Consider the following 26,638-nt stretch of genomic DNA (forward strand, 5'->3'; position numbering starts at 1 on the left):
AAATACATACCTAAGGAAATACCTGATCCGATCATTATGTAAGTGTACCAACTTGGAGCCTACCTAACAGCACACCTTAGAGGGTCAAATTCTGTTAGATGCAGAGAGGTTTTGGAGAGAAGCCAGAACACCTTCAGAGAGGACTCAGCCTTCCACAGGATCTCCAAGCTAACATCTCTGAGATTATCACTGGTACTTAGGATTCTGAGCAGAAAATTAGTAGAGCAACAAGAACTATTCTGTGATTCTGCGATTCTCCCAGATCAGGACAGCATTTATAAGCATACACAACACACTAACCAAAACTTACAACAGGATTAAACAAAAAATACCGTGATACATATTTGAACAATGGGAGGAAATTAATCATAACTCTTGGAAACTTATGCTAAAAATTGCTGTTTTCCTATATAGGATAAAATGGGTAGATTACCTTAGCCCCCCACATGATTGATAATCAATTCTATAAATGGCTTTATTTTTTAAAAAACATTTGTAGGGATAATTTTAAAAATCCTTTTTTTAAAAAGTTTCAATGAGACTATGTAGAAGCAGCACACAAGAACTAGAACATATTCATAACCATGGGTGTTTCTGATGACTTTCTAAGGAAAAAAAAACAGGAAACTACTTGCATGTTTTTCTACAGTTCAAACACTATGCTTCTAAATCTCTTCCTAATTGCAGAATACGTTACTTATTTTGAACGTAGCTGGAAAAGCATAAGTATGTCTCCTGTCTAAACTGCATATAATCCATTTTTCATCATCTGAATTCCCTTTGCTGATTTTGCAGAAGAGACTGAGGTATTCTGGGTATTTCTGATGGGAGCCTAGTGTCAGGGTGCAGCAAGGGCCGGCTGCTCCCCAGGGGCGAGGGAGCCGGGAGCAGAGCGTGACAATCAGGCAGGCGCCAGCAGTGACCTCACCAACAAGGAGGCGGGGTGCAGAGCCGCAAGTCCGGGTCAGGGCCAGGGCCAGAGACAGGGGCCAGGGCCAGGGCCAGACACAGCCCACTGCTCACCCGGCAAGTCTGTAGTGACGAGGCAGGCCCGGGCTCAAGCCAGGAAGCCGAGCCGGCGCGTCCGGGCCAGACTCGGGGAGGTAGGAGACCGGGCGCAGACACGGCTGCTGCACAGCTGCGACGTAGCACAGGCGGGGCTAGTGGTGCAGCCTCAGCTTAAAAGCGGCTCCCAAGGGCAAGGAGGGGCAGGGCCTTGCTCCTAGCTTGCTTCACAACAGCTCTTAGCAGCGAGGGAGCTGACCTTGGGCTCAGCCAGCTAAACTCTTTCACTTAGCCAACTAAACTCCTAGAAGGGGGGATGCACTCTGGGCCCTGACACCTAGGTCACAAAAATTTGGTTTAAAAGATAAATTGATATTGATTAAAAAAAAAAAAAAACAAAAACCGATTCTGATGCAAATTAGGCTTGATGCCAAGAGGTACAGAATTAACAAAAAAAAAATTTAAGACTGTACACCTGAATAGTAGCCTTTACCAGTCAGGTCAGAGGAGAAAAATTATTTTACAATGATAATATAATGCATGAGGATTCATAGCAAATCTCTAGAGACTGCAAGCAGATAAGGAGCCTGAATCTTTTCAGATCTGTATCTGTGATATTACCTTTATAAAAATAATAAATAATATTAACAAGTTTTTAATAGATACTGTTAGCATTATTATCTGACAGAAAACAAAACTTACAAGTTGAGAATTAACAGGAACGCACAAGGTTCTATACCTTATAAGGTAACTTATTTGGTAGCTATTCTAATTATCTAGTGTATGTTAGAAAAAAAAAGTAATAACACTTCTTTCAGAAAAAAGTCAGTAGAGCTTTCTGTGTCAAATTCAACTCTAGTATAACTGTAACGAAGTCAGTAGTGTTTCATAAAGGAAAATTTGGCACACTGAAAATGTATATGTATATTCCTTATGCACCCTTTAGAGTACAAATTTAAAATAGACAAAACATTATATACTTCAATGAGGAATAAAATGAGTCACAGAAGAGTATAACCTATTCAGTTTCACTGTAGTGTATATTAAATAGACCCTGTTCCTTTAATTGTAATATGTGAGCCAATAGCTTTGTATACTTACATCTCCACCTAGTGGCCTCTGATCATCACAGTCCCTGCTTGGGCTAATGTCCTGCCTCATCACCCAAATAGGTTCTTTTGGTTCATCAGGGGTATAAGGAGAACGAACAGTCCTCGTCTTCACTTCCTCAATAGCCTCTTTAATATCTTTGATGGCCAGTGATATTGCATCCCTTTTTTCCTTGCTGTACCTCTGTATCAACTCTCCTGAGTTGGCTGTGGCCCTAGAACCAGCTGACAGTTGACCATTGCTTTCATGTCCCCTGCCAGGGAAAGCATGAGCATGCTCCAAACTCTGTTCTGCCTCTGGCATATCTTCAGCAGCCTTGTCCAAGCTCTGAGAGCTCATGCTCTGTTTCACCTCTGCCACAATCTGATCAATATCTTCCTCTTGTTCGTAGCTGTCCATTCTTGGATATGGTGCAAACTCTGCCTCCTTCTCAGGGCTGTCAGACTCTCCATCAGATCGCTCATCATAATGATGAAGGCGGGCACCAAGAGCTTCTGTGCGATAGTTGTCAGCTTCCTCCCTTTCCCGCTCATAGAGCTGAAGCCCCTCCCTGACATCGAGGTCCAGCACATCCCCTATCTCCTCATACACATGGTCCTGCAGCCTATAGTCGGCATAGGGCTCAGCATACCGCTCATCCTCTCCTCGGTGGAAGGGCTGGTGAGCGTAGACATAACCTGAGTATGCTGCATTCATGGCTTCCTCATGTTCGATTGAGTGGAAACGTACACGATCAGGCAGCATTTGATTATGAATGGCCTCAGTATGCTCTGCCTCAGCATTTTCTGTGTACTCCTCAGACTCAGGCCTGTACTGCACTGCATACGTACTCTCATCCTCATTCTCCTGAACTCTACCTACATCATAGCCATCCTCTGCTGTGGCTATAACATCCCCTTCTGCAGCATCCATGTGATTGTGGAAGCCGCTCTCAGTGCTGGCTGATCGAGCTAGCATCCCTTCCTCTTCCTGCCCAGACAGTATCCCTTGGCAGCTGTTTCTGTGCCTTGAGTAGCGAATCACATACTGTTGTTCCTCTTCTACCCCCGAGTGCTCCAGGTCAGCTTCCACTGACTCATTCATCTCTTCATTTGCTGGCTCTTCATTCACCTCTCCCTCAGATGGTACAACCAAATGGTTCATGGAAAGTTCTGGTATGTAGGCCTTTGGTAGGTATTTGTCTACCAAGGCTGGAAAGAAATTAAAAGAGTGAGGTTATTCTAAAAAAGAAAAAAGAAAAAGAGTCAATAAACAATCCCGGACTAGACATCTCCAACATGATGAGGAGCTCCAACTGAGCTCCTCATCCTAAGGCACCTTATAATCAACGGAGAGAAAAAGGCACTTTTAGGGTGTAATCCAAAGTGCCTGTTTCTCTTCCCTAGGGAAGCATAAGATAACTAGTTCCAATATACACATCTTCATGGAATACATCTAAAATTATGCAAAATGACTCCTGCCCCAAATGTCTTCCCTAAAACAGGGAACAGACATTAATAATATTCATAACCATGACCCTTGCCACATTGAGACTAGAGAGACATTTTACTTTTACTGAATTTGTTCTGGTCAGAGTAAAAAATCTCAAATGATGATATAATTACTAAAGAGGTCTGCCAACAATGATAATTATGTAGGCCATGGAAATAAGAAAAACCTATAAAAATATAGCTTAGCCTCTAGAGGTTTCTCAGAGCAACCAGGCTTACCTAGCTCAGAGTAGCTTTTACCTGCCAACTTCAGCCATTCTGAACATTGTCCAATGTTTTAAAATGTAGCATCATAAATGTAAGAATACATCTCATGTATTTCAAGTCCAACCACATACCTGTGAGTAAAATATAATTTTAGCCTGTGGTTTACCATCACATATAAGGGAAAAAAGATGCCTGCCTCTCAAGCAGAGTCACCTAGAGCATGTTGCACAGGATCGCGTCCAGGTGAGTTTTGAATATCTCCAGAGAAGGAGACTCCACAACCTCTCTGGACAACCTGGTCCAGTGCTCTGTCACCCTCACAGTAAAGAAGTTTTTCCTCATGTTCAGATGGAACTGCCTGTGTTTCAGTTTGTGCCCGTTGCCTCTCGTCCTGTCGCTGGGCACCACTGAAAAAAGTATGGCCCCATCCTCTTGACGCCCTCCCTTAAGATATTTGTATACATTGATAAGAGCCCCCCTGAGCCTTCTCTTCTCCAGGCTGAACAGGCCCAGCTCTCTCAGCCTCTCCTCGTATAGGAGGTGCTCCAGTCCCTTAATCATCTTCATAGCCCTACACTGGACTCTCTCCAGTAGTTCTATGTCTCTCTTGTACTGGGAGCCCAGAACTGGACACAGCACTCCAGGTGTGGCCTCACCAGGGCTGAGGAGAAGGGAAGGATCACCTCCCTCGACCTGCTGGCAATGGTCTTCCTAACGCAGCCCAGGATACCATTGGCCTTCTTGGCCACAAGGGCACATTGCTGGCTCATGGTCAACTTGTTGTCCACCAGCACCCCCAGGTCCTTCTCCGCAGAGCTGCTTTCCAGCAGGTCAGCCCCCAGCCTGTACTGGTGCATGGGGTTATTCCTCCCTAGGTGCAGGACTCTGCACTTGCCTTTGTGGAACTCCATGAGGTTCCTCTCCGCCCATCTCTCCAGCCTGTCCAGGTCCCTCTGAGTGGCAGCACAGCCCTCTGGTGTCTCAGCCACTCCTCCCAGTCTTGTATCATCAGCAAACTTGCTGAGGGTGCACTCTGTCCCGTCATCCAGGTCACTGAGGAATAAGCTGAACAAGACTGGACCCAGTATCGACCCCTGGGGGACACCGCTAGCTACAGGCCTCCAACTAGACTCTGCGCCACAAATCACAACCCTCTGAGCTCTGCCATTCAGCCAGTTTTCAGTCCACCACATCTGCTCATTAAGCCTGTATTTCATCAGCTTGCCTATGAGGATGTCATGAGAGACAGTGTTGAAAGCCTTACTGACAACATCCACTGCTCTCTCCTCATCCATCAAGCCAGTCATGCCATCATAGAAGGCTATCAGGTTGGTTAAGCAGGATTTCCCCTTGGTGAATCCCCATGGTGACTACTCCTGATCACCTTCTTGTCCTTCACGTGCTTAGAGATGGCATCCAGGATGAGCCGGTCCATCACCTTTCCAGGGATGGAGGTGAGGCTGACTGGCCTGTAGTCTCTGGGTCCTCCTTCTTGCCCTTTTTGAAGACTGGAGTGACATTGGCTTTCTTCCAGTCCTCAGGCACCTCTCCTGATCACCATGTCCTTTCAAAGATGATGGGGAGTGGCCTAGCAATGACATCCGCCAGCTCCCTCAGCACTTGTGGGTGCATCCCATCAGGGCCCATGGACGTGTGGGTGTCCAGTTTGCCTAAATGATCTCTAACCAGATCCTCCTCGACCAAGGGAAAGGCTTCCTTTCTCCAGACTTTCTCTCTTGTCTCCAGGGTCTGGGATTCCTGAGGGCTGGCCTTACCAGTAAAGACTGAGGCAAAGGCAGCATTCGGTAACTGTCTTCTCTGTATCCTTTGTCACCAGGGCCCCTGCCCCATTCAGCAGCAGGCCCACATTTTCCCTAGTCTTCCTTTTGTTACTGATGTATTTGAAGAAGCCCTTCTTGCTGTCCTTGACATCCCTTGCCAGATTTAATTCCAAATGGGCCTTGGCCTTCCTCGACGCATCCCTGCATACTCGGACAACATCCCTATATTCCTCCCAAATGGCCTGTCCCTGCTTCCACCTTCTGTACACTTCCTTCTTCTGTTAGAGATTTGCCAGGAGCTCCTTGCTCAGCCATGCAGGTCTCCTGCCCTCTTTGCTTGACTTCTTATTCATAGGGATGCACCGATCTTGAGCTTGGAGGAAGTGATCCTTGAATATTAACCAGCTCTCTTGGACCCCCCTTCCTCCTAGGGCCCTAACCCATAGGATTCCTCCAAGTAGGTCCCTGAAGAGGCCAAAGTCTGCTCTCCTGAAGTCCAGGGTTGCGATCCTACTTATTGCCTTGCTTCCTCCTCGCAGGATCCTGAACTCCACCATCTCATGGTCACTGCAGCCAAGGCTGCTCCCAACCTTCACATCTCCAACCAGTCCTTTGTTTGTTAGTACAAGGTCCAGCAGCGCACCTCTCCTCGTTGGCTCCTCCACCACCTGTGTCCAAAAGTTATCATCAATGCTCTGCAGGAACCTCCTGGACTGTTTGTGCCTAGCTGTGTTGTCTTTCCAGCAGATATCAGGGTGGTTAAGTCCCCCATGAGAACCAGGGCCTGTGATTGTGAGGCTACTTCCAGCTGTCTTTAGAAGGCCTCATCGACTTCCTCTTCCTGATCAGGTGGCCTGTAGTAAACACCCACAACAGTGTCACCCATGTTAGCCTGCCCTTTAATCCTTACCCATAAGCTCTCGACTCACTCTTCAGCCACCCCTAGGCAGAGCTCAATACATTCCAGTTGCTCTCTCACATAAAGAGCAACTCCACCACCTCATCTTTCCTAAAAAGCATGTACCCATCCATGGCAGCGTTCCAGTCATGCAAGCTATCCCACCATGTCTCTGTAATTGCAATGAGATCATGGCCCTGCGACCACACACAGATCTCCAATTCCTCCTGTTTATTCCCCACGCTGCATTTCAGAGAGGTAATCGAGCATGCAGGTTTCCCAGGAGGGGTTCAAGAGGATCCTCCATAGTCATGTCCCGTGCGCACTTCCCCAGCTGTATGCACCCACTGGAGGCATCCTGACTTGAGCCGTTTTGCTGACTACCCTGTCTCTATAACTCTCCCCTTCCCCCAGCTTTCCTAGTTTAAAGCCCTCCTCACCAGGCTGGCCAACCTGCTGGCAAAGACACGCCTGCCCCGCTTAGTGAGGTGGGTCCCATCTCTCCCCATCAGTTGTCGATCCTCAAACAGAGTTCCATGGTCGTAGAAACCAAAACCCTGCTGCCAACACCAGCGGCGCAGCCAGTTGTTAACTTGAAAAATCCGTCTACTCCTCCTCCCATCCTTCCCCCTCACTGGCAGGATCGAGGAAAAAATGACCTGGGCTCCCAGACCCTTGACCACCATCCCCAGAGCTCTGAAATCCTGTCTGATGGTTTCCAATTTGCCCTTGGTATCATTAGTGCCCACGTGGAAGAGCAACAGAGGGTAATAGTCTGATGCGTGGACAAGCCTTGGCAGTCTTTCCATGACATCTCATATTTGAGCCCCTGGCAGGCAACAAACCTCTCTAGACAAGAGATCAGGTCAACAGATAGGTGCCTCCGTCCCCTGCAGCAGGGAGTCACCCACAACAATCACTCGCCGCTTCTTCCGGGTGTTCCCGCATGGAACAGGGTCTGTCAGCCCAGTTGCTTCCCTTGAAGCCGTGCCCAGCTCCTCCTCAGCCTGGAGGGCACTAAACCTGTTCCTCAATTGCAAGTCTTCAGGAGGAGTAAGAGCCTTTCTCCTCCTACGAGAAGTGACCATTTTCCAGCCGCCTTCTACAGAGTTATGATGTACCGTTTCACACGGCACAGAGCCCTCCGACAACTCCACTGCTGTAGGGGGTTGGGACTCCTGGAGCTGTATGGTCTCCGAGAATACCCTGTCTATCTCTTGCTCATCTTCTCGGATGCTATACGGCCTACTGACTTCCTCCCGTAACTCCTTTACCTGACAACACAACTCGTCAACAACAGCACACCTTCTGCAGGAGAGCTGACTGTCAGCCCAGGCCTCACGGAGATGCCCCAAGCACTCCCTGCCGCCTGAGACCTGCAGAGCTGCATCTGCTGTCAGAGGGTCTGTCTGGGTCAAAGTCTCTGACACAGCTGATGCAGCAACTCCAACAGCTACTGGGGAACATGCTCTGCGGCATGTCATAACCATATCCGAGGAAGCGTACACTACTAGGATTGGAAACAAAGGTGCCTTCTTGCACTGCTGCCTCTGTTTGCTGTGCTCTAGGCCTGGCTCTTATGTAGGCCTCTCCCTAGCACTGACTCACAGGGTGCTTGACCCACCCTAATCAAGGGCCACCTAGATCAAAGGCCCCAACTCCCTCTGATCAGGGGCAACCAAGAGAGCTCATTAGTGGTAGCTACACCTAGCTAGAGCTTCTCCCAGGAGAAATTAAAGCCTCCTGTAGCTGTCCTTGCCTAGCTCCCCTTTCCTATTAGCAGCAATCACCCTCTCAACACCATCTCCCACAATATTCTTGTATCCAAGTTGGGACATAACAGTCTGGATAGGCACACAACCAGATGGGTAAAAAATCTGGTTGAACGATCAGGCTCAGAGGGTAGTAGTTAATGGGTCGTCACTACCTGGATTCCAGTGACAAGTGGAATACCATTTTTTTTTTGGGGGGGGGGGGGGGGTGTCCCTCCCTGGGACCTGTCCTGGGTAACATCTTTAGCAATCACCTGGAGGAGACGACAGACTGTACTCTCATCAACTTTGCAGATGACACCAAATTGGGAGGGGACCAGTCAATATGCTCGAGGGCAGGGCTACCATCCAGAGGGACCTAGACAGGCAGGAGAAACGGGCCAACAGGAACCTCAATGTATGCACCTGAATGTACAAGTCCATATTTATTTCCTCTTGCAGATCGCTTACTGAGCTATTGAGTTGTAGTGCTCTCATCTTCTTGACATCTTGTTCTTGCCATCAAATTGTTTTGATTTGAACGTTGGCAAAATAATGCTAGTCCAGACTCTGTGTGTGCTGTTGCCTTTTCAGTGCCAGAAATCATGCTGTTGTCATCAACAGATTTAGAGCTAGCTTGAGTAGTTTTAAGATGCAACCAGTTTTTATTTCAGGATTGTGAATCTTTTCCTTACTGGGGCCTGAATTGGACTCAAAAAATACAGTTGGCAAGCTGCATGTAAAAACACACCTTAGCAGTGTTCCTGCATCCCCAGCACACCCCCACGCAGTAGGCTATGGAGTCCTCCCATCCTCTTTCCTTCCCCTTCCCCCTGAACCAGCACTACCCACCAGAGAGCAGTTTCATTCCACGCTGTGACCAGTACCCCTACACTCCACAGTGCTTCCTATACCCAACACTCTGGTTATACACAGCACTGCTCCACGCCCAGTTTTCTGAACTGCTCCTATGTGCTCTGCGCTCATGCTGTGTTGCTTTCCACTTGCATCCAGTATGTGCATCATTCTAACTTTACCTTGCTCACCACCTTAAAACAAAGAATTCCAATAGTCTGCTATTTCCAGCTGCTTCCTTGCATAGCACAGAACTTTCCCTTTACCTGCCTATGTCCTCTACCCCGCCCCAATCTCTACCAACAGTAGCAGGTGGTAGGAGCCAGAACAGCTCACAGGGAGTAATGCAGAATAGCGAGTGAAAGCTATGGAGCATCCATAGAGCGTAGAGCGGCCAAGAAGAAGCTGCAGGTATAGGAGAGAGCTGTGTAGAATAGGTAGAACGGGCTGGAAGCCCAATGAAATTTATTCATGAAATACAACAAAGACAAGTGCCAAGTCCTGCACCTGGGAAGGAAGAACCCCTGGCATCAGTACAGGCTGGGGAGCAGCAGCTCTGCCAAAAAAAGACCTGGGGGTCTTGGTAGACAGCAAGCTGAACATGAGCCAGCAGCGTGCCCTGGCAGTGATGAAGGCTAACAGCATCCTGGGCTGGATTAACAGGAGTGCAACCGGTAGACCAAGGGAAGTGATTCTCCCCCTCTACTCAGCACTCATTAGACCACATCTAGAATATCGGGTCCAGTTTTGTGCCCCCAAATGCAAGAAAAGCATTGATAAACTGGGGTGAGTTCAGTGGAGGGCCACCAAGCTGGTCAGGGGGCTGGAGCACTTGCCCTACGAGGAGAGGCTGAGGGAATGGGGCTTGTTCAGCCTGGAGAAGAGAAGGCTTCAGGGGGACCTAATAGCAGCCTTCCAATGCCTATGAGGAGATCATCAAGAAGATGGGGCCAGGCTCTTCACAGTGGTACGTGGTGGGAGGACGAGAGGCAATGGGCACAAGTTGAAATGAGAGAGGTTCTGACTGGATACAAGGAAAAACTTTTACCATGAGGACAGTCAAGGAGTGGAACAGGTTACCCAGAGATGTTGTGTAGTCTCTGTCCTTGAAGGTTTTCAATATCTGACTAAATAAAGCCCTAAATAACCTTGTCTGAACTCATAGCTGACCCTGCTTTGAGCAGGAGGTTGGACTAGAGACCTCCTGAGGTCTCTTTCAACCTGAATGATTCTGTGATTCTATGTTCATACATTCCTGAAAGAAAAAGCACCTTCAACGAATACTGAACACGCCTACAATGAAAACACTGATGTCACATTAACATACCAAATTGCCTTTTCTCTTTCTTTGAAGTCTGTCCCAAATAAAAGATTCATTCAAAACTCCACAAGGAGAAAAGCATTGTTGCCATTGTCATGGTGAGAAGCTTTCCCAAAAATATTGCCCAGATAAAATAAAACCTTAACTACATCTGCCCAGCTCTAACTCATTAGATGATTCTGGTATGCACTGAGAAAACAAACAAAACACAGATAATTATATCGGAGTGAGTCCAGCAAAGGGCCACAAAGACAATTATGAAATTATAGCATCCAACTTAGGAGAGGCTGAGGGGGCTGGGTCTGTTCAGCCTGGGGAAGAGAAGGCTCGGGGGGGGGAACTTATCCTGCATACCTGATGGGAGGGGAGTAAAGAAGTGGCAGCCAGACTCTTCTCAGTGGTGCCCAGTGACAGGACAAGAGGCAATGGGCACAAATTGAAACACAGGAAATTCCATTTATACACAAGAAAAACTTTTATACTGTGAGGGTGGTCAAACACTGCACCAGGTTGCCCAGAGAGATTGTGGAGTCTCCATCCTTGGAGATATTCAAAACCTGATGACAAGGTCCTGAGCAACCTGCTCTAGCTGACCCTGCTTTGTGCAGGGGGGTTGGACCAGATGATCTCCAGAGGTCCCTTCCAACCTCAACTATTCTGTGATTCTGTAACTGTTATGGAGGAAGCTTACCCAAAAGCTCCGGGCTACATCCACCCTGCTTTAATGGTTTAGGCACGCACAGGAAAGAAACAAAGAACAGAAACTCTTAACTTTACATCCTTAGAACATTTAGGGCAGGAGACCAGATAGCAACCCAGGTAACAACTGCTAAGTGGCCTTAGATATGGAGGAAGTCAAAGAAATCGGTGTGGTGTGATGCAACCAATGAAGCCACTGGCAGCTTATGCCAACTACCCTAAGTTTAGAAGCAATATATACATCCATATATATATATATATATATATATATATATAACATCCATACACAGAGGTCTGACACCACATAGAATTCTGAGCCTGCTGTGGAACTGTTATGCATAATGGCCAGGCCACCAGCGAGGCTCCAGAGACATCAAGTGATCAGAATGAGCATCCAGTTCCCCTCGGTCCATAGTGCCTATCTAAACTGGACCAGAGAGGGAGGAGGGCTAGATTAGTGCAAGCGTGAAGTGTACAAGCATTATAGAAGAGAAATCTTAGGATAGAAATCATTATCCCCCCCCCACTATACCCATCAAACTTAAAAACAAAACAACAAAAAAAATCCCCACACAACTCATATCACCAAGTGGCATGGTTCTGTTCTTGCTGCTACCTTGCCCTTAAATGCCTTTGTGACATCTAGTTAAGAATGCAGGCAAGAGCATCTTCCTGATGCTGAGCAATCCCCTTCTTTTGTATATTAAATATCAGTGGTATTGAACACTCCTTTTTTTAAATATTAGGTGTCCTTGTTTGCAGGGAATTCTATTCTTTTGCACACCAAATGCATTTGCGGGGATTTTTTTCTGTTGTGTATTGAGTGTACAACCCAAGCCATACTGGGTTTTGACAACCTGAGTAGGACCCCAGCCCTCAGCATGCTTGTTTGAGACCCTGTCTGTTCATAAGCCAAGTATAGGCATTTAAACAGAAATTTATTTTCTTTTGTTTGTTGTGAGCACACCTATCAGGAACAAGTGCTTGCATGTGACTCTATTAGGTAGGATCATTTGTCAGGTGCAAGTGTGGTCTACATGATGTGAGAGATACCAATGGTTCCCCCCCCCCCCAAAAAAAAAGTATATCCCCATAACATAGTCAGATGCAGAGCGCTGCAGCATTTGTAACCAGGCAGTTGGGATTGCAACCCAGTTAGTTAGGGCCAACACTTGTTTCAGGGTGCCAGGTGAATAGTATGCAGATATACTGCAGTATCTAGCATCCTGTTTCTGAGCAGGAGCCAAGGAGTACAAAAAGCTACCAAAGATGTATGCATTTGTGTACATGAAATCTGCTAGCCATCACTGAATCTGATTAGCCAGCACATAAGAAGGTCAGGGCATTTGTATTGTCCATGTTTATGTTGTGTATGTGGTGCCTGTAAAAGCACTGCTCTTCCATCTGTGTTGGCCATGCCTGTGCCTATTGGGAATTTATGCTCAGACCTGGGAAAAGCAGCAGTCCCAGCAGGCTGCAAGGGGAGGGATTCCCCTAAAACAAAGCCCACAGCATTTGGCCGCTCCTTAACATCTGTTGTCACAAACAGGGAACAGCAAGTATAGAACCCTTATGCAAGGAAGGGACTGCTACTTTTGCGAGTGTGCCCAAAGCATTAGTTTGTGACCAAACTGTGTAACATTCACTTGAAGGAGTATGTTCAGGGTCTCTTGAAAGTAATAGAACACCAGAATTATTAAGCCACAGCCATAAAGCAGGCAGAGACCCAGAATCTGAGCTCTCTGCAAACTGCTGCCTGGAATTTGAGAAAACCTGTTACAAAAGGAAAATAAACAATTGCAAAAGGATGTCCCCAACTTATACAGAACCAAGCATCCAGACTGAGTTTTGTTTTTTTTTTTTTTTTTAAATACACACACACACACACAAAACCTATAAACCTTTATAAAGGACAACATATACAACACTCAGCCCCACTTCCCTATGAAGGGGAATCTAATACTTTTGGCCCTCCTTCACCTCCCTCTTTCCAATATTTCCTTCCCCCTTTTTGATTCCTTCTGCTATAATACTACTTAACCCTATAAATAATATAACTTGTAAAAGTATTAAATATCCCATGGTTCCTGTCACTAGACAAATACTTGCCACCTCTGCTAGTCAACAAGAGGTGGTTGAATAAAGTGTGCCAAAGCCCGCCAGTCTGGTATAACTTTTTTTTGGGGGGGTGTCCACAATAAGTTGCAATATGTGGAACTAACACATCATAGTCTTTTAAAAGTTCTTCTCTTGCAAGAAGTGGGGGAAGAGGGTTGGTTGTTTTCCAAAAGCCTCTTCTACAGTTCATTTCAGTCAGTTTTACTTACTTTTCCTGGAACTAAGTTTAGCAGAAATATTAAACCACTTTTGATAGTTGTAGCCTTTTCTGCAGGTTCAAAGGATATATTCTTCACCTCAGATCAGGTCAATTCAGTAACTGCTTTATACACAGCAGTGATAAAAAAAAAAGTTTATTTTCTTTTTCCACTCTACGAGCAAGAGGAAGCTCAGGGGGGTGGGAACACTACACAACCAGAAATCATCAGTTCAATAGCTAATTACAGATACCAGCTCAACATTAATAAAGCAATTAGATTTGCTTCCAGAATGTTTTGATGTACTGTATATTAAAAACTACTCATCACATTTGGATTTCTCTTCTCCCCTTCAAAATTACCTTCTTTTACCCTAACCTTCATCTCCTGCTCTCCCCAAGCCCCACAATTAAAAACAAGTTTTCAGAAAAAGGCATTTCTTCTCAAACAAGATTTTGATGAAACACTTATTGATTCTAGAACGGCAGAAGCAGAAAGAACAGAAACCTTATTTTACTACCTGCAAAAGATAAAAGTGATTAGAGAAATTCAATGATTTAACCAGATTGATGCAGGGAATCAAACCTAGATCTCCTGGATATCAATCTGTTACCTCAAGCACACACACAGAAAAGCAGTTCTTCAAGGCAACAACAACCACAACAACCACAACAACCACAACCAACCCCCCCCCCCCATATAGACTCCACAGATCTGCTATCCTGACACTTCTCTTTTACAGCTGAAAGTCTGAACATCAAATTCAGAAGGGATGCTCTCAGTGCTCAAAGAGGATGTCACAGAAGTTTAGAATAATACGATTAATTGAGAAGGCAAATTATCACTTAAAAGGATTCAGCCAAAACCTCAGGGGTACACTACTTATTTGCCATGACCTTTCCCCACAGCTTTTATTTGGAAGTCTCCCGCTTCTTAATTCCGTTTTTCTACTCTGTGGGATAAGGTGGTCTTTTATCTACAGAGAATAGGTTTTATTAAACTGCTCACTAAAAAAAAATAGCTGAATACAAATGTTGCTTAACCACTAACTTATGAGCAAGCTTTTGTTCTTGGATTATCTATTTATTCTTCAAATGACAGCATGGAGAGAGAGCAGCCAGAGACATGGAAGTCACATCTCTAAAATATTTGCTTTTTTAATTGTCTTAATTTCACAGAATCTCATTGCCTCCTTTCACTATGAGATACCAAAACCAGAAGTTCCTGGTCTACCTCATCTAGACTATTGTTTTAAATACTTCTCTCTCATTCCTTTTACATACCTCAGAAAGGAAGCTAGTAACCCCACTGATTATCAGCAATGCTTGCTTATACAGACTTTTTAGACCATGGAAAGTTCCTCCAATAAGAAAGCACTAGAAAATACTTTGTAGGACATGACCCTATGACAGTAAAATGACCTGGTTTAGGGTAACCCAGCCCTTCAGCAGAAAGGGCAGGATGCTACTTTCTTAATGGCGATAATAGTAGTAGCAGCAGCTCCCCTACATTAGAAATAAATGATCAGAGAATAACTTGCTAGATCTCTGTGACTGACCAATAACCCCTACAATGGGAGAAGGCTCAGAGGGTGAGGTGCCCCATGAAGCTCAGGAACAGTGTGGATGCAGCTCGTTAGTCCTTGCTGTTGTACAGAGCTGACTTTATCTCAACACAAGGGGGACCAGAGGGTGGCCTTTGTTTTAGATAAGCAGCCATATCTGTTAATTGGACCAGGTGTAAATGTTTCTTCCCAAGTTTATCAAAATAATGTGAATGTCTCCCTGAATTAGCCAGACCAGCATGAGGGAAGTGTATACGTGGCTCAGCCCAACACAGAGTATAAAACCTCAACAACTACCAAAGGAATTTTGAAGAGAGCAATGGGCTTGGGCTGGCTTCAACCCACGTATTCCTTCTTGGGGACACCCAGCATTGTGACGGTGAGCATATTATAGAGACCAGTAATGGCGATCACATTGGTACTGTGATTGAACTGTATAAGTGTATACACTTGTATTGTGATTTCGGTATATTGCTGGATCACTCTGCTAAATCAAAAACCCTGTACAACATCAAATACCTTCAAAGTAAACTTTTATATTAAACGTTGCACTCTCTGTGTGTGGAATATCTAAGAGAACCTGGTCAGAGAGTGCTGGCCTCTGACAATCTTGCATTACGTTTTCAGCTTCCACTGAAATAAGAAAACCACATTAAAAGTGTGGTACTATAACATCAAGAGTTTGACTTATATCTATGCTGACAGGATCTTGTAGGAAGTTCCACCTCAATTATGCTGCACTGCCTACAGGCAACATACATGAAGCCATCAGGAACACCTCCCCCTCTTTTTTGGGGGGGGGGAGGGGGGGAGGGGGGAAGGGGATTCTTCTCATGCCAAGTCTAGTGAGAAACAAGAATAACTACAGGCAATAGAGCTATTCATGTACAAAGGAAAAACTGGCTTATGATACCTAGGCACAAAGATTAGAGTCAAGTTTTAGCCTCTATTTTGATTTTGTCAGTCTGAAGGACTCCAAAGACTTAATCTATAAACGTTTTTTTAAGGTGAGAACTTGTTTTAGGTTCTAATCCTGCCCTTGCATTGATGCAGCAACACAGGAATGAGTACATATTACTTCTGCTATCTAATATTTTTGGGTTTAATATCCCCTTTCCCCAATTTTGCCATCAGCAAACATGGCAAGTATTTTATTTGCCATAAACAAAGGCACACAACTAAAGCACTACAAGTGACCACATGCAGTGTCCTGTTAAATACAGGAAATAAAAAGCTGAATAAGAGATGCTATTTCCCCCACACACACCCCTGTCTTTCATGTCTGCTCTAGTAGGTACTACTTGCAACAACAGAAGGCTAAGAACATTTCATAGGCAAACATAATTATCATGCTGCAGGCTTTTATAGCTTGATTTTTCTTAAATTAAGAAAAAGCAATATTGTATGCCTATGGCTTAAACTAACAAAGAAAGAGATCAATCCCTTGTCCCATTAAAATCCATTCAGATAAGCCATACTTTTAATTACTGTTTCTTGGTTAGATTCCCACAAAGTTTAGCCTAGAAATTAGTAGTAAGATCTCTATTAAAAGCATTATGGATTCTTAATATCCACACATAACAAACAAGACTTTCATATTTCAATATGAAATATTTCATATTGTTACAAGACAACCCTGAGAAGCTCAGAAAGAATGTTTGAAGTAGGTAGATTTGGATAACTTCTATCTTAGGTAGAATTTGCTTAGCATGAGTAGCCGCACACTTGCTTAGCATAAGTAGCTAAATTTGCTGAAGCCTTAGGCCGCGCTCCTAGTGCGGTAAGAAAAGGCCTCAGAGCTGGTGCAGGCTGGAAAGATAAGGGAGTTACAAGCAGTCTGCATTCCTGTGCCCCACTCTCCGAAAGGGAGGATGCCAAGGCTGGGAAATAAGGCCTGTTTGGGCGCCAGGACCTTGGGAAGCAAAAAGCTTCCTCTCACTGTTGAAACAGTGCTGATTAAGGGGTCTGGATTATGTCTTCTTCCTCAGGGCCTTGGGAGATAACACCTACTGACCCAGCTGGGGCAGTGTTAATTAATTGACCAGGACCTTGAGAAGCAGGGGTGGGACCCAGGGAAATGTGAAGAAATCATTAACCAATCAGTGTAAAAGAGGAAGGAAGTCACAAATATGGCAAATAAGAGGAAGGAAGTCACAAATATGGCAAATTTGATTGTATAAATGCTACCTGAAAAGTTGGGGGGGGGGGGGGGGTGCTCGATTTGTGGAAAACCACCGAGCACCCAGGCTTGCGCAACTCTGAAATAAATAAACAAATGTCTCTCCTGAGTGTGTAATTATTGGCTCATTGCACACCGGGCAACGAATCCGCTTTTCGGACAACAGTTTTCTGGCGACCCAGGTGGGACTCTCGCTGTAAAGCCTTGCCCGGATCGTCTTGCCAGTTCCCGGCGGGGAGACACTGCTCATCGGACTCCAGCGCGCACCGACCGTTTTGTTCGGGGACTCCGTGAGCACCCTCCCTGGTCGGAACAGGTAAGCGACTCAAAGGTGCAACGCAGTAATTATTAAGAGACATTGCATAAAGGGTATGATACAAGGGTAGTTGGTTGTGGTAACCAAAGGAAAGCTTTGTACACGTTTGGACAGTGACGACTGGAGTGTACGAAAGCGTAATTGGTAAGAACGTTCTTTTAAGGGTAATAATATGGGAACAGGACAATCTGTGGGGGTATCCTCCTGTTCTCCTTTAGGATGCATCCTGAAACATTGGAGTAAGTTTGGTGGGAATCCTTTAACAAGGAGAAAATTAAAGGAATACTGTACTCAGTGGTGGCCAATGTATAAACTGGAGGATGAGGAAAAATGGCCAGAAATGGGAATGCTAAACTATAATACAATCTTGCAACTTATGTTGTTTTGCAGAAGACAGAACAAATGGGATGAGGTCCCATATGTAGATTTGTTCTTCTCTCTGAGAAATGATCATGAAACTAGAAAAAAAAATGTAAGCTATTGATCTCTGACTCAAATGTGTTAATGATGATGGGAAACAAAGAGAAAATGCCTCGGTCTTGCTCTGCTTGTAGCATTGGGAAAAGATGTTTAAAAGTGGGTGATGAGGAAGAGGATGTACAATTATTGGTCTCTCCGGAAAGAGATCAAGATAGTGTTGATAGCAGAAATAAGGGAAGTGAGACATGTAGCCCGATTGCAGGCAGAACTCGGGCTACTCGGGCTAAACATCCCGCGATTCAGGCCCCGCTGCGTCAAGCAGTCGGACCAGACGGGATGCCTGTGTATGTGAAGGTCCCTTTTTCAACTACAGATTTAATGAATTGGAAGGAGTCTGCCGGGTTGTACCGAGAAAATCCAGAGAAGATGTATCAATCCTTTAAAATGATAATTGAGAATCATAATCCAGATTGGCAGGATTTACAGGTGCTTTTAAATACTTTGCTTGCACCTGAGGAGAAAAGAATGGTATTAGACAAAGCTCAAGAGGAGAATGAAAGACAAAATGCCAGAGACGGACCAGACCGTTTTATGCCGGCCCAGGAACCGGATTGGGATCAAAACACAGGGGCAGGCAGGTTAATGACTAAACAGTACCAACAGTTAATATTATATGGGGTAAAGCATGGAGTACCTAGGCCCAAAAATATTGCAAAACTATATCAAGTCGCACAGGGTAAGAATGAGGATCCCTCTGCATTTTACGAGCGGTTATGTGAAACTGCCCGAAAATGGACAGACTTGGATCCCGAGGACGAAGCAAATAAAATGACTTTTACTACATTATTTGTAGGACAGTCAGCACCAGATATAAGGAGAAAGCTTCAGAAAGTAGATGGTATGTTGGGGATGTCAATATTGCAATTAATAGAAATAGCATATAAGGTGTACAATAACAGGGAAGAAGTAGAGAGAAAGGAAAAACAAAAGGAGAAACTGAAAGATAAGAGGCAAAATGCTGCAATCTTGGCAACTGCATTTGCCCAGGCACAAACTCCCTCTCAGGGAAGGGGTTTTCCGAAAGGACAAGGACATGGAAGAGGGCATAGAGTAGGAGGGAATTTGGGAAATAGAATTCCACTGAGGAGAGATCAGTGTGCAATTTGCAGGGGGAAGGGGCACTGGAAAAATGAGTGCCCGAAGAGACAAACAGATCATTGGAAGCCTCAGTCTGCATCTGTTCCAGAGGCAGATTTGCTCATGATTGGTACAGAGGATTCAGACTGATGGGGACCAGGGGTTGAGGAATTGGATTCCCCAGCCGAACCCCTGGTTTCAGTAAAGCTGGGGAACGAAACAGTTAAATTTTTAGTAGACACTGGAGCAGCATATTCAGTACTAAATAGCTGTAAGGGACCAATGAGTAAATTCTCTATGCCAGTAATTGGAGCCACGGGAAAGCGAGAGGTCAAACCTTTCTGTCAACCAATTAAATGTGAAATAGGAAACAGGGTGTTAACACATGAATTCTTATACATGCCAGAATGCCCATTACCCCTAATGGGGAGGGATTTACTGAATAAACTGGGGGCACAGATAACCTTTGATCAAAACAAAGTTAAGGTGCACATTCCACAAAGTAACGCCTGGAAGGCACAAGCATATATGTTGCAGAAAGCACTGGATTCCGAACAGGTGGAGGATGGACCAAGCGAAATTCCCTCTGAAGTAATGGATGCAGTAATCCCTTTTGTGTGGGCAACGGAGAAACCTGGAAGAGCCAGATGTGCAGAACCGGTAAAGGTGGAATTAAAACAAGGAGCTAAACCGGTAAGGCGAAAACAGTATCCCATGAAGTTAGAGGCCCGTGTTGGACTGGAGCCTATGATTAATAATTTCTTAAAGTATGGACTGTTGCGAGAATGTCAATCCAAGTACAATACTCCAATCCTGCCTGTTTAAAAAAAAAAAACAAAACAAAACAAAAAAAACAACAACAACAACAAAAAAACCTTTATGTACATGAGAGAGGGCACCAGGCTTTGGGAGTGCTTGTACAGACTTTAGGAAATTGGAAAAGACCTGTGGCTTACTTTTCAAGACAGCTGGATAAAGTGAGTGCAGGGTGGCCAGGATGCCTCAGAGCAGTTGCAGCTGCTGTGATGTTAATACAAGAGGCACGAAAATTGACATTGGGACAAAAGGTGACTGTTTATGTGCCACATGCTGTTGCAGCAGTTTTAGAACAAAAAGGGCATCACTGGTTATCCCCGAGTAGGATGGTGCAGTACCAGGCAGTGATACTTGAGCAAGAAGATGTAACCATGAAGGTGTCTAATACCCCTAATCCGGCATCTTTATTACCATTTCATGAAGGGGGAGGTTGGCTCATGACTGTCTGCAAACTATTGAGGGAGTATATTCCAGCCGTCCAGATTTGAGAGATGTTCCATTGCAGAATCCAGACTGCGAATTATTTACCAATGGGAGCAGATTTATAATAAAGGGAGAAAGAAGGGCTGGATACGCTGTTGTCACTTTGGAAGGAGAAATCGAAGCAAGATCGCTACCAGCAAATACATCAGCCCAGAAAGCAGAACTGATTGCTTTAGCCCGGGCTCTGGAATTATCAGAGGGAAAATGGACTAAAGTGTTTCAGAAGAAGCCCCCCCCAGGGGAAGTACAAAGGGGCTTCATGCCTGGGGATTACTGGCAAATTGATTTTTCTGAATTACCAAAATGTAATGGATATAAATATTTGTTTGTAATTTTTGACACCTTTTCAGGATGGCCTGAAGCTTTCCCATGTCGTACCAATAAAGCCAGGGAGGTAGTAAAATGTTATTAAAAGAAATTATACCAAGATTTGGGGTACCAGAAGGGTTTTCTTCAGATAGAGGACCTCATTTTATAGCAGAAATAGTACAACAAATCTCAAAAATACTACAAATTAAATGGGACTTACATACCCCCTGGAGGCCACAATCCAGTGGAAAAGTGGAAAGAATGAATCAAACAATTAAGAGACAGAGAGGGAAATTGTGTCAGGAGACTCAGATGAAATGGACTGATGTTTTACCTCTGGCATTATTAAGAATCAGAATAACCCCAAGGGTTAGGGAGAAAGTTAGTCCATTTGAGATTCTGTATGGTAAACCTTACACTGTAAATTTAACTGGAAATGAAATTCAAATGCACATTAAGGGCGATCAAATTTTAAGTGATTATCTCTTGTCTATGGCAAAGGTTCTTACTTCTCTCCGTAGGTACATCCAGTTAAGATCTCCTGTACTTTTAGATTCACCTGTACATTCATTCCAGCCGGGAGATCAAGTGTATCTTCGGACCTGGAAGGACGAGCCATTGGTAGAAAAGTGGAGGGGACCGTATCTTGTACTGCTAACAACAAATACTGCTGTGAAACTGCAGGGAATTGATTCCTGGATCCACTACACCTGAGTGAAAGCAGTACCTCGAGAGACGTGGAAAGCCGAACAAGTTCAACCTTTAAAGTTAAAAATATATAAAGATATATGAGTTGTATTGGAAGCGAATCGGTTTTAAATTTAGATTGTATTCAGGAAAGAATTGCTTTAATCTGTTTGTTAGGAATAGGGTTAATATTGTTGTTACGGTATCTGTGTAAAAATGATGTTCTCCCAAATAACCAGGGGAGAAATGTGGTGGTTAGTTTTTCTAAGTTACCTGAGCCAAACAATTAAAGGGAATCAGGAAGGATTTTGGAGCCATAATCTCCATTTGGAAGTAATTACGAAATCTATGAAGATAGTTAACCAGAAGAATTGCTGGGTGTGTACCCACTTCCCTGAACATTCCAACAAGGGCTTCCCCCTAATTGGAGTGCCTCTTAATTTTTCCTTTATGGAATTTGAGGCAGATAAGAAATGATAGTGATCAAACGAAATATGATGAAACAACCGAACAGGAATGGGAAGTCCAGAGTGTGACAGGAGATTATTATCAATGTATCCGAAGATGTAATAATAGTAATAGATGGTGGGAAAAAAACTGTACCCTATGGAAAGCAGCTGATCAACTGTACTGGAGCCATTAAGGTAGGAGGTTATAAAAATTGCTCTCATATACCTGAAATAGGTTATAAGTGGCCAAGTAAGGAGCTAAATGGGTGGCGTGTTCCGAAAGGTAGTGGATGGTATTGGTTGTGTGGGAACAAGGCACGAAAAGTGCTACCTCCTAATTGGTCAGGGGCATGTACTTTAGGGGCGATAATCCCTAATGTTACTATAAGAAAAGAACTGAGTAATAAATATCAAAAATCCTGGCTAAGAACATTCATGAGGAGACAAAAGAGGGTCAATAATCCTTTAATAGATCGACCTACTAGGTTTCAGTCATTCGTAAGGTGGCTGTTTCCACAACTGGGAGTGAGTGAACTTGAAAAAGCAATAGTAAATATTTCAGCAGTTATTGAAAAAATAGGGAATAAAACCTCTGATGCCATTGCAGCTTTACAAGAGGAGGTTTCAGAAATTGCTAAAATAAGTACCCAAAACAGGATGGCTCTAGATATGTTATTGGCATCTCAGGGAGGAGTACATACAGTAATAAATACTAGTTGCTGTGTATATGTGGATCAAAGCGGGAGAATTTCTACCGATCTAAATGAAATATGGAAGCAGACTGAAATCTTACATGAGGTTCAGAAAGATGATACTTCTTTCGGATTTGAAGAAACATGGAAATGGTTGACTTCCTGGTTCCCTGATGTGAGCTCATGGGTTAAAAAATGTTTAACAATTTTGGGAATGGTGTTAGTAGTTTTTGTATGCGTTTATGTAGTGATTCAATGTATTTCTAAGTGTTATACGAAACTAATATGGGAAAGATTTTAAAAGAGTGAGACTAATATGAAAATGATCATATAAGTCTCAAAGGGGGGAATTGTTACAAGACAACCCTGAGAAGCTCAGAAAGAATGTTTGAAGTAGGTAGATTTGGATAACTTCTATCTTAGGCAGAATTTGCTTAGCATGAGTAGCCGCACACTTGCTTAGCATAAGTAGCTAAATTTGCTGAAGCCTTAGGCTGCGCTCCTAGTGCGGTAAGAAAGGGCCTCAGAGCTGGTGCAGGCTGGAAAGATAAGGGAGTTACAAGCAGTCTGCATTCCTGTGCCCCACTCTCCAGAAGGGAGGATGCCAAGGCTGAGAAATAAGGCCTGTTTGGGCGCCAAGACCTTGGGAAGCAAAAAGCTTCCTCTCACTGTTGAAACAGTGCTGATTAAGGGGTCTGGATTATGTCTTCTTCCTCAGGGCCTTGGAAGATAACACCTACTGACCCAGCTGGGGCAGTGTTAATTAATTGACCAGGACCTTGAGAAGCAGGGGTGGGACCCAGGGAAATGTGAAGAAATCATTAACCAATCAGTGTGAGAGAGGAAGGAAGTCACAAATATGGCAAATTTGATTGTATAAATGCTACCTGAAAAGTTGGGGGGGGGGTGTGCTCGATTTGTGGAAAACCACCGAGCACTCAGGCTTGTGCAACTCTGAAATAAATAAACAAATGTCTCTCCTGAGTGTGTAATTATTGGCTCATTGCACACCGGGCAACGAATCCGCTTTTCGGACAACAATATTACCTCAGAAAATCCATACCCACTTTACCTGTCCTAGAAGAGTGAGCAGGGCACAACTGACTACACCAGGATTTTCACCTCTGACATCACTACTCTATCACATCCAGTATCATAGAATCTCCTCCAAAGCATTACTTCCTATTATCTAAATACACCCTGGGACAGCTATAAAACAACAAAATGAGAAGTGTGCTCCCACTCTTGCCAGAGATGTAAGGAGTTACAAAGTTATAGCTACACGTTTGTAAATAACATCATTAACCAAAAAAAAAAAAAATGGAAACTGTTTTAAAGTAAATGTAAAACTGAAAGAGTAATCCTAAACAGCACTTCTCTCCCCTCCAATATACCACACCTAAAATTAAGAAGTGGAGAAAAAACTGAAACAAACTGAAAAATATAAAATATGCTTTAAACTGGCTGGACAGAAAAGCTACACGTACTATTAGAAATTACTGTGATTAAAAATAATAGATAAGTAGACTTCTGGGCATTCACAGTGGTGGGCTTTTTGGGGGGCCTTTTTGACTCAGAAGGTAAACATGCACCTCATTTTTGGTTATTTCCATATCACTAAATTGTAACACCTAGAAAATGAATGCTCTTTGCCATCTTTGGCATTTGGAAAATAATATATTACATATCTGTTTCTGGAGGTATGACAGGCACAAGGTGCAAAGGTAGGGACAGTCAGTTCAGATTTTGACAGCAATGCAGTAGAATCTTAAGTATTGTGACTGAAATATTTTATGGAGCAAGCTGTTTGGGAGCCTGTGAGACATGTTTAAAAAGAAGAATCAAAATCCTTGCCATATGGATGTATTCTTATCACCTGGCATAAGGTAATGCATAGCAAAAAATAAATGCTACATGTCTGATCTGCTCCACACCCACATTAGGTCATCCTTAATATATATGCAGAGTCAGGGAAACATCTATGCCTCCTAGCTTTCCTGTTTTAGTTTCTTAGTGGCTATGACATTCAGATCCATAATGCACTCTAAGGTAAACTGTAATTCTACAGCCCAATAAAGCCACAAAAATGGAAAGCAAAAAAAAAAAAAAAAAAAAAAAAAGAAATTTTTTCTTTCAGCCCAGGCCCAAGTCCTCAATCTCTCTCCTCCAAATGCAGCTCTACATGCAATGATAGTGAAACAAGGTTTTCTGTTATGACTAAGCTTCCTGGGGGGGGGGGGGGGGGAAGGTAAAATATTTATGGCTACAACAACCAGGAAGATAGCTTAAGCTATCCACATCCTAATTGCATCAGAAGCTATACAGATGCTTCTCCAGGATCAAGAGGTTTCCCTTTCCTAGAATTAGTATTTGATACTAACAGCTAGTTCTCTCTCTCTCCCAGCTCAGAGATGAAGAGCAGAAGAGTAAACAGTCAGAGAACCTTACAATTATGGATAGATAGATAGATAGATCTCTCCCTTGAGCCCTTCCCACAAACTAGGAGTCTGGTAGCATCCCCTGCAGATGTCTTTGCTCCTTGTCCTGTTGCAACCACATGCCACTTGCTCAGTGATTAGTCTCCCCTTAACCCCCATTTCTCCTTTCCCTTTTAATGAGAGAAGAGATGCAGAAAAAAAAAATACATTAAGGTATAAATAGCTCTGTAGAGTAATATTCCATGCATCTCCCAATAATATTAAAATAACCCAATACACATGATTATTTGTTAAAGCCACTATTTGCAGCTGGACCCAAGGCATTAATATGTCTTTATATCTTTCACTGCAGCTTAGAAGCAGATGAAATTTTTTCTCATATACACACACACAGAGGTCCTACAACCTACTGTCTTCCATTCCCCTGTTTTCATTGGCGCATGCTTTACACATCAAGTACCTGCCACAACACTGTACTTCTGATGCTGATAGCTGCTGTTGCCTCGGGTTTTTTTTTCCAGTTGAAGTATCCTTAGCTGTAAAGAGACCCTGTGAGGCAAGGAGAATACTCATACAACATTCCACAGTTTATACACATCACAGATTATAGCATAACTCCAGCACCATACACACAACCTACATGCAGCCATCTAGACTCTCCTGCTGTTACTCTAAGTGAGCCCTATCCTTCCTCAGAAAACCTTAACGACTACCATCAATACAAAATGCAAATACACTTGTGACCGACAGAGACCTCCTCCTCCCCTCCCCCCCCCCGCCCCAGGACATTTGATTCTCAGTCCAATCCTCCCCCTATCCAGCTCAGGCCTAAAGAGAGCAGCCTCCTTATACCTTGATTTGATTCTGTGCAGACCACCTCAGCAGGCAGAACAGCAATTATAACACCAGGTAAGATGACAGCACAGATAACAGCAGGAAGCCTAGGAAATAAGCCCTTCCTTCAGTTGCTGCTATCTCCAGCTCCACCATCTTCTCCCTCCTCCTACTCTGACAGCCACCAGCAGAGCCTGCTCCTCCCTTACCCCGCCTCCCTCCACGTGACCAGCTTTCTCTTAGCGCACTGAGAAAAGGGGTGCGGGCTGAACTGTTTTCTCAGGCAGCCGCAGCTGATGCAGGCAGGAAATCAGCTACTCCCTTCCCCCAGTAAGAGGGGATGGTGCAGGCTCCTAGCCACTCTCCAACAGCAAGAGTAACAAATGCACTAAACCGGATCCTACTGCTCATGGGAAAGAGTGTGTATGCAGCTTGCTTTCCTCACTATTGCCCATGTAGGAAAACAATCCACAGTAGAAAGCTTCATACATGTACTTTTACAGGCTTGCTTTACTTCTGGCCCATAACAAATTAACCCAAATCACATCACAGACACCAGACAGCACGTGTTAACATGTTTGAACTTAAAAATACAACATATGCCAAAAAATGCATAACAATGTAATTGCATCAGTCTATTGGTTGCAGATGTCTGTGCAAATCAAGTAAATGCATTTTGCAATGAACTGTAAGGAGGTTAACTATATACTTACATGCACATTAACCTGATTTGCATGTACACTTGTACTTATTTTATTTAGAAAAGCAGTGATGGCTCAAAAGCACAAACTGTCCTTTCCGACCTCCTGCACATCTCAAGTCATTAAGTTCAACTGAATCCTTTAAATGAAGGCTAAAAGCTTTAATTAGACTAAATATTTC

The 26,638-nt window shown here is 44.0% G+C and overlaps 1 protein-coding gene across 8 annotated transcripts in view; it reads right to left on the bottom strand.

The window, feature by feature from the left end:
- Window positions 1-25,994, bottom strand: part of LOC135324247 (amyloid-beta A4 precursor protein-binding family A member 1-like) — a 39,456-nt gene extending 13,462 nt beyond the window's left edge. For 2 of the 8 annotated variants that reach the window (XM_064500114.1, XM_064500106.1), the window contains exons 1-3: window positions 25,775-25,994; window positions 25,383-25,471; window positions 2,107-3,335 (exon numbers count right to left, since the gene is read on the bottom strand). In XM_064500114.1, the coding sequence (XP_064356184.1) occupies window positions 2,107-3,258 (1,152 nt within the window). In that variant the 5' untranslated portion in view covers window positions 3,259-3,335; window positions 25,383-25,471; window positions 25,775-25,994. Of the gene's footprint in view, window positions 1-2,106; window positions 3,336-21,165; window positions 21,400-25,382; window positions 25,472-25,774 lie in introns of those variants that run through there. The other 6 variants (XM_064500111.1, XM_064500109.1, XM_064500113.1 and 3 more) reach the window with 6 other exon arrangements.
- Window positions 25,995-26,638: the final 644 nt, after the last annotated feature.

This window comes from Dromaius novaehollandiae, chromosome W (genome assembly GCF_036370855.1).
Source record: "Dromaius novaehollandiae isolate bDroNov1 chromosome W, bDroNov1.hap1, whole genome shotgun sequence".
Taxonomy (NCBI): Eukaryota; Metazoa; Chordata; class Aves; order Casuariiformes; family Dromaiidae; genus Dromaius; species Dromaius novaehollandiae.